Source organism: Porites lutea, chromosome 13 (assembly GCF_958299795.1).
Source record: "Porites lutea chromosome 13, jaPorLute2.1, whole genome shotgun sequence".
NCBI lineage: Eukaryota > Metazoa > Cnidaria > Anthozoa > Scleractinia > Poritidae > Porites > Porites lutea.
In genome coordinates, this window is record NC_133213.1 from 1,338,021 (window position 1) to 1,351,643 (window position 13,623).

Consider the following 13,623-nt stretch of genomic DNA (forward strand, 5'->3'; position numbering starts at 1 on the left):
CTGATTGTAGGCTCAACTCTCTTTCTTTAGTTACAAGTTTACTGTCTGTAGTAAAATATAAATTCATTTACGGGAGCTTCGCTTTAAGCCTTGGCTAAATCTATATATTAATATTATTACTTAACAAGCTGAGGGTAATGGTCTCCCGAAAAAGACGAATAATTATTTCACATACATCCATCACAACATATTTACAAAATACTCTTTATTTGCAGATTGAATCTCATATTTTCAGCATTTTCATCATATATCGCCTTGAAGGCACACAGACTTTTCTTATGAAAAATTAAAATCTATATTTACAACCCGGTAAAAAAACGCTCTACAGCCGTATAATAAAAATCTTATCTACCATATCTATGTTCATATGTTACGATTTCAGCTAGGCATAAATATATCAGGCTACAAAAATATCTTCTGAATACAATGGTTCATTGAAGTGTTGAATAGATGCAGTACCCTTTTATCCATCACAAGAGACACAAAAGTTGGACAAGGAATTAGAGGGATTCAATTAACACGAACTATCTGATCCCGAGGGAAATAGTTAAGGCTTTTCCCGACAGTCTCTATGACCATACACGGCGAAGCACTTAACAATGCCACCTTGGAAAAAAACTACTAAAGTACTTTTATCTTCGTTTTGGGTTTCTATGAGAAGGAACAAAACTATCCAATTTTGTCTTCTAAGCGCGTACATTTAAGCAATATTCAACACTATAATTAACCTTAAATCGTCTTTGTTTTTGTTTTTACAATGTATTTCGCATTAAAAAAAAAAACAATTCACTTCATCGTTTTGAAACAATATACTAAATTAAATTCCTTCTTCAAAAAAAAAGATAACTACAATTAAAACAACATAAATAACCTTTCAATCCCCATTAGAAAAAGAGAAATTCTCTATTCTTGACCTGAAGGGGTCATTGCATCAAACTGACGATGAAACATTTCCAAAGCAACATTCAAATGGACGTTTTTCAACAAAAAGCAAAGCAATAAAACAATCAGATCTTTGAATAAAGTGACAAAGGCAACCGGGGCACGTTTTGTGACACACGATTTTGTGTTTTGGATTTTGTTCTGATTGGTTGAGAAACTGGCGCACAGTGAGATTTTACAGCCAATCACAAAGAAAAGCAACGCAAAACTACAGCAGTCAAGAAACGCAACTGACTATCAATCTTAGGACCTCTTTCAATGATTAAGTAACTGGAATTGAAAATAAGAAATTAATGCCGCTAGCTTCTAGGGATTGAAGGGTTTTTAGACTAAAATATAAATCATAAGAAAAAGATTCTCTGTAGATTTGCTCATTTTTTGGAGACAAAAATTTCCGTTAAAAGCAATTCCTAAAAATAGTAGTAATAAAGAAAATAAAAAAAATTTCTTCTGCGTAAATTCGATACAAAGATTTGATTGATGCTGCGGATATCCCTTATAAAGGAAAACCGCATTAACCAGGCAATAAGAAATATTACAAAGAAACTGTGCAATAAATATCACATTAGCCTATTAAAAGTCTGTCGCTAATTTCTACATATGGGTAAGATTAATTAATTTAGGTTACTACAAGTTTAATGATTAAGTTTAAAATATCTGACTGTTTATTGCAAAGACATGAGCCTTGCAAGCGAAAAGGTAAGTTACAATATTTCTTTCCTTTAAAAAATACCACAGTAAACTGGATATTCAAACTTATATCTATGATGTTAAGATTTCATTGCTCTTAAATGGCCAAAATTCCGTAAATGGAACCTGGTATCAATAATGCCTGACAGGCGGTTTATACGTTGGCTGCCATTTTGAAATACGCTGTTTTGAATCAGTCTCCACAACTGACGGGTCGGACTGAAATGAAAAGACCCTCAACCAATAGCATGAGCGCATCAAGGTCACGTGTCATGGACAGGTTCTTGCACGACGCGCAAAAATTTCCTTGCACTAACACCGCTTCCATTTAGCTGTACTTATTACAGATCTGTAATCACCAACTCGCTGTCGGGTACCATTTGAATTCCACCCGACCACCGAAGCGACACATTCGGAGATGTTCGGAGACTGTCGGCCTCCGCGGTGGTGCGATCCTCGTCGAGGCACTCTTTATCGCTACATGATTCGTCGCCTACTTCACGACGACTGCTAGCGTCTGCTAGAATCTTTCCAGCAGCTTCGTGCAGTTCATCTTCAGAAACGTCGAAAGCTTCGGCAATTTCCTGTTCGGCAACCCTAACAAGTGGGTCGTCCACGGTAATCGATATTCCTTCGTCGATTAGTGCGTCCTCGAGAAGGCTTTTCACGCTTCCCGTACGGTCTCGCTCAATGTCGCGTGGTGAATAAGACCCTTTTTCTACGTCTCTCGGTGAAGGCCAAGGAACTATGACTCCCGAGGTTTCACTCCTGCTACGCTGTCGTAGATATGCTATTGGCCCGTGTATATGGCCTGCAGTGGGTAAAGGTAAACTTGAAGCTGCCTTCACGCCAGAATGGCCCTTTATCGCAGGTAGAGAACCCAGATCATCCGGTTCTCTTAATAATGGAAGTTCATGATATGGCTTACCAGCCTCGCTTTCATTCGCGTTTTCGTCCCCTGATGTCCCGGGAACAAGAAATTGTTTCTCGCTGAAAAGCTCGGTATGCTGAAAATGAATGGAAAAAATATTCAAACGAATGAAAGAATGTAGAATCGAAGAAATGCGATTCATGATACCACAAACATGTTGTACTACACAGGAAAACGTCTAGGATTAATGAAGCGTTGCAGAGATCGTTCGTAAAACTGGAGTCGACTACTTTGTATATTTTCTTCGGGTAACTAAGTATCAGTTTCTGTCAGTGACACAGGCGACTCGGTAGAATAAAAACCGAGTTCCGATAGGGACCTTTAGTTCTGACTACCGCGACGTCAATGAAAACCGGCAAAAAGCAATAGGTTTAATACTGAAGCAAAACAACAACTTTGCAAGTGCATTAAACTTTCCCGTACATTTCTTTGCCATCACTACAACGCTACTTAGACGTGAAAATACTTAATTTCACGTTTTATCGATGGAGAACGTAAACAAGCGACGTGGAAATGTTCTGTCTCTTTTTAAACATGGATATGGTTGTTCAGAATTCAACTCAGGAGCGTTGGCTTACATTTGACAAAGTGAATGAGTTGGAATAATCGCGATGGAGATTGAAAGAAAGCGTATTCAGTTTTAAAGCAACGTTTTCGCCGCCGTTGCCATCCTCGAATCTAAAGTTCCCCTATACCTTTAGTATTGTGAATAAAAATCCCATTTCAGAAGCGCAGGAAGTAGTATTTATTTTTTTCTGTCACATACCATCTTTTCACTGAGATTCGACATGGACGAACTCTTCTTCTTTGCCTGTACCAGACTCCCACTGCCAGGGAGTAAAGCAGAAAGGCGAAAGGAGGCAGGACGTGTAAATCTGTTTGGAGTTCTCATGCTGGAAAGGAAAAAGAATATATAAAAAGCTATACTGGTTCAGGCTGTTTTCCATCTTTTTAAAAAGCTAAAACTTTTCTTGGCTTCAATTGAATTCCAAAAAATGAAACAGTTGTGCTATTTAAGATTATATTTAGACATTGGAACGTTTCCTGGATCATTTTACGTTTCTGTGAAACTTCCCACCTAAGTAAGAACTAAGTGTTAATGTTGGTTTAGGGGAGGGGTGGGCGGGCAGTTTCCCAGAAAGGTAAAATGATCCCGTTATTCTTTCGTCGGTTAAAACAGATGGCAAGCTTGGAAATGAATTGAAACGTGAAAAAGATGATGCTATGCCTGCAGTAATAAACCAAAAAATATATTATGGTTATTATAATAGCGTTCCCTGATGAAATCTGTTCGATATCTTCTTCATAACGTTACAGCTCAGTATTTTGTGTTTGGGTACAGGTACTAAGTAATGACTTCAGCACAGAATAAACCTCAAACAATAAATTGCAGTAGTTCAGTCATCTTAACTAGGAAGATTTAGAAAAAAGCAGGCAGCCTCAACACTGAGCAAACAGCGTGCAGTTTCCTCTTAAAGTAACATCGCTTAGTCTTTAATAAACCAAACGAAGCGTTACGTGAACAGTTAAAGCTTTTTACCTGTGACGCGGCGATGAGGAAACAGCATTTTTCAGACTCTCCCAGAACCCTTTGTGCTATGAGAATAAAACAGTGTTACTTATCTCATACAACACAATTATCATTAGACAAACCCGTCTCGGTTATGGTATGAGGTTGGCCTAACTATCTGTCGGTCGGTCGGTTATTCATTAAGACCATTCAAATGAAAGTTGCTGCAGGAATTCTTTCTTTTTAGCCTCTGAAAACATCCGTTTCTCCACGCTCTTCGCCGCTGGGGTCGTTCCGCGCGAAACGTCCCAGCGGCGAAGAGCGCGGAGAAACGGATGTTTTCGCAGGCTACTTTCTTTTGGACCGTTTATTACACTATTCTGCGGAGTAGTAATTCCCTTGGGTGCGGTTTGTGCTGTGGTTCTGATGTATTAACAATGAAGATGGCACGTGAAAGATGGTTCAACTTTTTGAGGCTGTTGATGAAGGCTAAAAGTATAACCAATCAATTGAAAGCTTAGTCAAACAGAGATAAAAGAGGTTCTATTTTTTCTTTTTCATAACTATGAGCTGGAATTGCGATTATACAGGGATTACCTGCGCTTTTTGAGAATCGTCCTCTTTTAAATACAGTTCATCATCATCGCTACCCAGCTGACCAGAAATAGCGCGGCGCAGCTGTGGGCCAAGCCCGTGAAGTGTTCTGAGACCAGCCTAACAATGAATATAATAATCGTGTCAGACTTGATCAGTTAAAAATAATACTCGTATTAGACTTGATCAGTCACCAACGCTTACCTGCAAAGCCACAGTGCTATTCCCTTGAACTTCATTTGCCTGGTCCTGAGCCTTCTGCCTCGCTTTGAAGCGCCGGAAGTATTCTTGAATCAGGTAGGTAGCATAGAATTTTCCTACTGTAACATCGTCATCTGGGTAAAAAAAAATAACATTTCATCCGTCACTTAAGATTGGGGAGGGTTAAATGAGGAAAAATAATTGATTTCGACCGTTTCAACCTCAGAGACATCAGAGAGATCTAAGCTACGGTAAAATCAAACTTGTCTTGCAACAAATTAGGTTGTTGCAAGTTGCCTTAATACTGTTTTCTAATTGGATAAAATTACGCAAGAGTCACGCCGTATATGTGATTTACGTCACTTGTTGCAAAATAAATTTGTCTCGGGCCGGTAAAACGCACAACATTCACAGACTTTGTTGAAGAGTAGAACTACTCCCTACTTTCTGCAACAACTTTCTGCAACAACTTTCCGCAACCTCGCCATTCAACTCGTATTCGCAGGCAGGAAATCCTACCATTTTCAATGAACTTGATAACACAGTGACAGATACTTACGCGTCCCTGGTGGCTGCACTACTCTATCTAGGAGCTCTAACGGCGTCTTAGGCCAGATGCGGAGAATAATATTCCTGATTTCTGCATTAGCTTTGTCGATTGAACCTTTCCCTGAAGAAAAACAAGGAAACAAAAAAAAACATAAAAGAAAAAATACAACAAATGAGAGCGAAGAACCATCGCATTGACTATGTTGGATGTCTTGCATCGATTTGCCCCTGTTAGTTAGCACACTGGCACAGAAAAGAAAACCAGGTTCCGAAAGTATTTTGGTATTTCATGAAACTGGATTTAAATCACCTTGATGAGGGATTCTGTACTTAATAAACACAAAAAACGTTTTACCACCCCTTAATAAGACCAAATCTACTGCCAAGCAGTAACCTAACCTGCGTAACTAGCAGGATATGCGGGCGAGAAGAGCCACTAGTGCTGCAGCTATTTGGCGGCTCTACCGCGAGGGGAAAATCCCTCGCAACTCCGCTGATCGCGTCGCGTGGCAACTCCGCCCAGCCGCGCGAGCCTGCAGTATTCGAATTAACGGGGTCCACTGCATATCAGTACAGGGCTAACCAGTGAACAATCATGCAATTTCTTTTCTTTACCACAAGAGGTGGTGTTGACATTTTGCAATCATTTCTTTCCATGAAGGGATTTCGTTCTTGTTAATGACTTACTTGATTTCCATTCTACATCTTACCTTCAGGTCTTTTGATGTTAAGAGAAGATCTTATAAGTCCAAACAAAGTAGCATTAAAGTCCACCATCCCATCTTTGGTCAGCGGCATGTTCATGGTGACCAAGCGCTGAGGAAAAAAGCAGATCAAATAGTTGTATTATAATCACCCTTACGCCTCAGAAAATTCTCAGCAGGGTAATATATAACTTTCTGGAATAACAGGAGGAAATAACCTTAGGATAATCGGTAGGTCGTTACCTTGCAGGCTTCCCTATGTGGGCAGAACTTTCCAAATCCCAAAGGTGGGGCTATTCTCTTTAGCAAAATTACAATATCCACGTGCTTGACGCAGCCCCGAGCCTCGGGATCATACTCGGACCAGACCCTCACGTACTCGTCCAAATGATGTGGGCCGAGAATTGACCAATCACGAGTCAGATAGTCAAAGTTGTCCATGATGACAGCAACGAACAGGTTAATGATCTAAAAGGACAAAAAAGAAACTTTGTTGTGCCGAAAGAAAAAGAAACCTTGTGGTCTGGCAAATATCTTGGAGCGCCAACAAAAATTATTCTCACAAAAATGATTTAAAGTTAGTTGAAATTGAGAAATAAATTAATTTACCGGCACTGGGAAATTTTCATTAAATGAAGAATGGAAAAAGAAAATTGGTATAGGAAGTCTCGTAAATGATTGACTAATAAGGTACAATGCCGAAATGTTGGATTTGGCCCGCAGTACCAACTACAATGATAAGTTATGTACTGGCAGGCTTTTTTACAGTGCAGACGGATAATTTAATTTTCCATCATTAAGTACAGCCTTTTAATATCGAAAGGGAACGCTACCTAAACAATCATTCTTACCAAAAATGAACAAATTGAATAGAATGAGACGAAATAGAAGTAAGCGAAGTCCGATCCACACAATCCCGAGGGTTCTTGCGGGTCCGCTCGAGGGTCGCACTTCACGTCATCTCGATTTGTACACGCCAACATAATTTGCTGCCAGTTTTCCCCAGTGGCAGATCTAAGAGAAAAATCGTATCAATAGTTTTACCACTAAAGAGAAAACAAAATGTAAAATTAGTTTTGAAGCAAATGTCACCAACAACCGTTTTCGTTACCTGAAGAGCACCATAAGAGACTGAGGGAATGTCTGGAAGTTGTTATTTCTCGTTATTTGCGTGTCCGAATCCAGTGCAATACGGCCAAACATCTGCAAAACACAATAAGTAATACGCATGCGTCACAGACATAACTTAACCTCGGTTAGGAACGTCTGTGAAGCAACGCCCAGCTCCTTGTTGTGGGCCTTCGACGGACTCAAGAATTACCGGAAATGCGTTTCAAATTTCCTTTCAACCTGATTGGCAAATCGACAATGGCATTTTCAACAGGCCAATCATAGCGCGTGATCAAATCCTGGTACATAGGTGATGGCCCAGGACAAGGATTTCGGCCCTGTGTCGCAGACAGACTTAGTTCCGTCTGTGGCGCAAGCAATAATTATAGGAAAAGGGCAGATTTCAGTTGTGTTGGAAATAATATCATTATTTTACAAATAACTTAAGTTCGATCACGCTCAAAAAGAAAGAAAACAGAGAGCAAAAGAAATGCTCAAAACAATGAAAATTTGAGCCACTTTTTCTAACAATACATCTTACCTGCATTCCAATTACAGCATAAATGAAGAACATCATTACAATCAGAAGCGCAACATATGGTAGAGCCTGTAACAAAAAACAAGAAAGAAGCAGGCAAATGAAAGAACACTTTATCTTCTACTTACAAGCTTAAAGACATCGATCCGCTAAATACTACAAAGCAGTAGGCGATTTCTCGGCAGGACGATCTACCTAGCCGAGAGCCTTCACACATCTAGAAATTACTTGTCGCTACTCAAATGAACGTACATTGGCGGGCACCATGTTGCAGAAGAAAGTGAACATATTCCTGCCAACAATGGCTACCCGTAGTCCGGCACCAAAAAACAGGTACATTTTCAGCGAAGCTCACCTGGAAGGACTTGATAAAGGTCCAAAGAAGAGTCTTGATCCCAGACCCCTGGTTGAGAAGCTTCACGAGACGCAAGGCACGAAACAAACGAAAGAATCCAAAAGCAAACATTTGCTCACTCTGAGGAAATAACGTGTAACAACATTACCAAACAAAAATGTGAGTGGTAGGTGTAAACATTTTTTGTTCTTGGGCTCCATATACACTTTGTCGCGAGTAAAACACAGCACGAACACACAAGTGAGAACCACCCTGTATGGCGTAATAAACAGCATTGCAGGAAAGTACCGTTCAGGAGTCTTTAATTGAATGGTCACATTTTAGGATTTCATGAACAGACTCGAAAGTTAGGGCCATTTGGTACAGCATAGTAAACACTGTGTTTTTTACTCAGAGAAAGCACCGATCAGTAGCCTTGTGCGACTGGTCGCCTGTAGGATTAAATTACAGGCTCTGTAAGGCCATAGTACTACTAATAACCATGGTAAAGCGCATATTACAACAGTACAATTGAAATGAATTTGCTCAGTAGCTTGTATGTTAGCGTCTTGTATATGAATAAGTGGAGGCGTTTACATGGAAAGTGGGTGTTATTTATGAATCACCTCGAAACGTTTTGATTAAAAACTTTCATTATTGCTCAGAGAAGTTAACGAAATATTTACCTTCCAAGATCGGATGACTGTCAATAAAAGTCATGAAACCGCTGAATTTTTGGTTTATTTTACTTTTAATGTAACATATTTAAATTATTAAATCATGCAAAATCAAACATCTTTAAAATTTAAACGTCCTGCTCCAGCTTTTGTCTAAATCTTTAAAAGCTTAACTCACAATGAGTCGCTCGCATTGTTAAACGCTTAATTACATTTAATGGTATTTGCGTAGTTTAAGTAAAATGAAATGCATGATGCTTTATGGTCTTACAATTCTTTGTACTCGTCCATCAGAACTACTTTCCATTGCTAATTCCAGCTCGGAAATACCTCGATGACGACGAAAAACGTCCTAAAACATGAAGTAAAGCGGTCTTTCCCCTTAACAGTATTTAGCAAGCATTAACCGATTGAAATAGAAAAGCTTTTACAACATAAAACTTTAAATTATAAATGGGTGATTCAAAGTGTTGTGGAAGATGGGTGGCCTGTGGTACACTTGCATCTTTTCCCACTCTGGCAAAACTGAGCTACGCTAAAATTAACAATTTTTGACACATAATTATTTATTCGTAATGTTTAGAGTCCTAATGAGATTAAAAAGAGGATGTTACAAATTAACTTCATTTAAAGCTTGGTTACTTTCGTTTCGTTATCAACTTGACCATTTACGTAAATTATTACTTTAATTTGCTTCAGCAATGCATCAAACTCGCTATTTAAGCTTGATTAGCTTCTGATCTTCAGTGGCAACATGTTCACCAATGTCTTACATTTATATTGCCAAGTTGAGCGTTGTTGACTCTAGTAGATGATACCAAAGACATGTACTAAGACCAAAAACATGAAAAAGGCAAAGCTTCCCCCACCCCCCACCCCCTTAAAGCACATCAGTTGTTCACACTTACCGAAACCTCGTTCATTGTTATGTCAATAATACTTCCAACTACAATGATGAAGTCGAACAAGTTCCATCTGTCTACAAAGTAGTTCTACGGAAAGAGAACTAAGAATTAGTCTCGGTCGTTGACTGTTGACATTTAACAACAAAAGCACCATGGTTATTTTGCCTAGACTTGCTACAAGTCGACCTCATATTTTGCCCTCTTAAGCCTGAAGCTGGTGCTTTTATTGAGAAATACGAGAACGACTTATTAGAAATGATACTTCTGTCCCGTTATTTTTCCATAATCTTTGTTTCTCCTCCAACCCTTTGTTTTCTTTCTCCCCTTTTCTATCCATCCCTTTATTACTTTTCCAATAAATAATACTCCCTACTGAATTCCTCCCATTATCACCCCTCGTAAGTGCTACACAAGTTCAATCCGTCCCTGGACTGCATATCTGTTGCTCATACCTTAGGTTTAAAAGCTATAAGATTGAGAATGCACTCTAGGTACCCCCCATGACTTCCAACCTTCCGTCCCTTCCTTGATTCTCCACTCTCCCCTCCCCCTTTGTAATGGCTCTGAACCACAGCATCTATTACTCGTACCTTAGGTTTAAAAGCTATAAGCTTGAGAATGCACTCTAGGTACCCCCTATGACTTCCAACCTTCCGTCCCTTCCTTGATTCCCCACTCTCCCCTCCCCTTTTGTAATGGCTCTGAACCACAGCATCTATTACTCGTACCTTAGGTTTAAAAGCTATAAGTTTGAGAATGCACTCTAGGTACCCCCTATGACTTCCAACCTTCCGTCCCTTCCTTGATTCTCCACTCTCCCCTCCCCCTTTGTAATGACTCTGAACCACAGCATCTATTACTCGTACCTTAGGTTTAAAAGCTATAAGCTTGAGAATGCACTCTAGGTACCCCATATTACTTCCAACCTTCCGTCCCTTCATTGATTCTCCACTCTCCCCTCCCCCTTTGTAATGACTCTGAACCACAGTATCTACTACTCGTACCTTAGGTTTAAAAGCTATAAGCTTGAGAATGCTCTCCAGAAGAAACACTGCAGTGAACCCAATATTGAAGCCATCTAACACTCGGGTGTATAACTTAGGTTCTTCATAATACTGTTGGGAAAGAGGAGAGAAGAAAGAAAACAGTCAATTACAGATAACTAAACACAAACGTGGAAGTTAGGTTTGCTACCAACTGTTCACACTCTGCCTCCAGCAGCTGGTAATGGAGCCATGTAAGACTCTGAACAAAATTGATTGGTGTAACCATTCACCGATATCCTTGTTCTGGGACTCTAACGGACTCAACGAATTACCGGAAATGTGTTTCAAATTTCCCTTCAACCTGATTAGCAAATTGACAATGGCTTTTATAGCACGTACTCAAATCCTAAAACACAGGCGGTGGTGCTGTGTCGCATAGGGATTAACCAGAAGTTTAGTTCAGTCTGTGGCGCAGCCAATGCGTAAGGAGCACTTGGACTAAGTCACATTAAAACGTTACACCAACTTAATTGCAACTGCAATTCAATCTAAATGTCGCGGTCTGACGACATAGCGTGACTTTCATAACACTTGCACTGGATAAAACACGTCACGCGCAGTATCGTGGCACAGTTATACATACCTGCATCATCAGCACCACTGTGTTGCACACAATAAAAGCAAAGATGAGGTACTCGAATGCCTGTGACGTCACCACACGCCATATATGGAACTGGAGGCGGTTATCTGGAATGTACCTTTTCAATGGTTTGGCCTTCAGAGCGAACTCAATACACTGACGCTGAAAACATTACAGGGGGAAAAAAACAATAAAATCTTATTAATGTGGTCGCAGGTTCGACAGCTATCACACTGCCATAGTCCTACAAAGGGCAAGACCTGCGTGTGGCTCGGATGACCCTAAAGTCAAAATAGCCATCTCGTCTCCAGCTGGAGACTTAAAAACGGTGTCCTCAATTCGTACTTCTGTCGGTTCTTAACCACTCGCCACTTTAGAAATGCGAAAGAAACTGGGACGAGTTAGTTTTCGACAAGGTTTCTGGGACCGTTACTGATCGCCAGTCATCTATTCACCAATTTTTCTCCTGTCCGCAGTAACATTCCCAGCGTGGCCGAGCGGTTAGAGCGCTAGACTTGCGGTTCAGAGGATCCGAGTTCAAGTCCCGCCTTGGCCGCTAGCCTGTTCCTCGACCACGCTTGTAAAATAGGAAACTGGTTTGCCCCCTACCAGTTGGGATTCTTAATCATGTTATGTTTCTTTTAAATTATTTGTTTCATTATTTTTTATTTTTTCTATAAGTGTTTGCGAAAGTAAACTCGACCTGGTTTCCTTCCCGTTGATCTAAAGTTTTTATTGTTCCAGCTCATTTTCATATTGAGCTCACGTTAAGACTTTCCATGAGACTCTAAAGAACTAATATCAAGACAGGCACCTTAGCGTCAAAAACATAAAGAAACAAAACAGCAAAAGTATTCTCGCTAACCTGGTTCTTGTCAAGTTCACAGCCTTTAAACTCTTCTTCTCCTTCGCTTTGAAATGTGACAATCACAAAACCGACGAAGATGTTGACCATGAAAAAGGCGATAATTATGATATATATTATGTAGTAGATAGCAACCCATGGACGGTTGTTTTGGTGGGGTCCTTGGTCCGCCTCAGTTGAGTCAATTGAATTCTCCAAAATACTGTAAAAAAAAAAAAAAAACAGCCATACAAACAGTTTTGGACGATCTTTTTCAAGAAATTTTGTATTTTTAAGTACCGAAATATAAACGGTACCAGTAGGAGCAACAGATGAAGAGGTTTCACTTGCTTTCAGTTAAAGTAGCAATATTTAGAGCTCCCTTTTACTATGGAAAAAATCACGCGAAAACAGTCATCCCTAAGTGCTTCTCCAGTGTTCTTAAAAATTCCCAAAAGCTTGGATATACATTAAAAAAGAAAAGTGTTCCTCGATTAAAACGCCCCATGAATTGCGCTAGTGCTGGTGACGGAGGCCGCGAGCGTTATATCTTGATAAATCACTCTCAGACGTATAATGCACTCACTTGATTTCCAATAGGGGCAGGGGGGGTGCATTTCTTTGAACACTGTATGAATACTCACCCTGGCCATCCCTCAAAGGTCATAACAGTAAACAGCGTGAGCATGGCGTTACCAACATTGTCAAAGTTAAAGTCATGTCTCTTCCACTCTCTCTGCATTTCCTAAAACCAAATAGTAATTTAATGAAGCGTGAAAAGTAGATGTGACGTCACTTTCGTGACGTTACATTAGACAAAAAGCGTGACCGTGAAGTGACATCACACGTAAAAATTTTACCACGTAACTGTGTCACCGAAGAAAGTAAGAATCAAGATTCGAATAATGAAATACACGTACCACAGGGTTTGTCATACCAGGTCCTTTAAATTCTATAAATGTTCCTCTGAAAGACAAGAAAAAAAGATAATTAACGTACACCACGCCCAATTTTGCGAGCAACGATTTCAGGCGGTAGGTAAACCCTGTTACGTGAAAGGTCTACAAAGTTGCGCACCTTACAAACATTTTAGATGAGTCCAGTGTCGCGTACAGTGTTGCATGTGTCGAAGCAAAGTGTTTCGGGGACTTCGCTCTTTCTATTGTTCAGCAAGGATAGAACTCAAATAACTCACGATTGATTAGCCGCAAAAAAGAGGGGAGGGGAGGGGGAGAAATGCGCGAAAGGAAAGGGATAAGTTTCCCTCCCTCCCTCCCTCCGTACCCCTCCCTACGAATTGATTCTTACTGGCACTCTTCTCTTGAGTCCTTCTCCGAGTCTGTGCAGTAAAAGAATGTTCCCTGGAAAAGAAAAAAGAAAAATATTTACTATTTAACTCCCATAAATACTCAAAATAATAAATCACAAAATTTCAAATTTGTAAAATGCTGAGGAACAAGCCACAGTA

General features: G+C 40.0%; 1 protein-coding gene across 2 annotated transcripts in view; it reads right to left on the minus strand.

Annotated features, from left to right (window-relative positions):
- Nucleotides 1-190: 190 nt before the first annotated feature.
- LOC140923709 (voltage-dependent L-type calcium channel subunit alpha-1D-like) overlaps nt 191-13,623 on the minus strand; it is a 32,799-nt gene continuing 19,366 nt past the window's right edge. Inside the window, exons 27-46 of one of the 2 annotated variants that reach the window (XM_073373785.1) lie at nt 13,464-13,516; nt 13,076-13,121; nt 12,800-12,900; nt 12,177-12,378; nt 11,315-11,473; nt 10,690-10,800; nt 9,689-9,772; nt 9,052-9,132; nt 8,125-8,244; nt 7,773-7,838; nt 7,233-7,324; nt 6,973-7,135; nt 6,365-6,589; nt 6,128-6,233; nt 5,428-5,538; nt 4,872-5,002; nt 4,671-4,787; nt 4,104-4,159; nt 3,330-3,456; nt 191-2,639 (exon numbers count right to left, since the gene is read on the minus strand). In XM_073373785.1, the coding sequence (XP_073229886.1) occupies nt 1,974-2,639; nt 3,330-3,456; nt 4,104-4,159; nt 4,671-4,787; nt 4,872-5,002; nt 5,428-5,538; nt 6,128-6,233; nt 6,365-6,589; nt 6,973-7,135; nt 7,233-7,324; nt 7,773-7,838; nt 8,125-8,244; nt 9,052-9,132; nt 9,689-9,772; nt 10,690-10,800; nt 11,315-11,473; nt 12,177-12,378; nt 12,800-12,900; nt 13,076-13,121; nt 13,464-13,516 (2,817 nt within the window). In that variant the 3' untranslated portion in view covers nt 191-1,973. The remainder of the gene's footprint in view (nt 2,640-3,329; nt 3,457-4,103; nt 4,160-4,670; nt 4,788-4,871; nt 5,003-5,427; nt 5,539-6,127; nt 6,234-6,364; nt 6,590-6,972; nt 7,136-7,232; nt 7,325-7,772; nt 7,839-8,124; nt 8,245-9,051; nt 9,133-9,688; nt 9,773-10,689; nt 10,801-11,314; nt 11,474-12,176; nt 12,379-12,799; nt 12,901-13,075; nt 13,122-13,463; nt 13,517-13,623) is intronic. The other variant, XM_073373786.1, reaches the window with a different exon arrangement.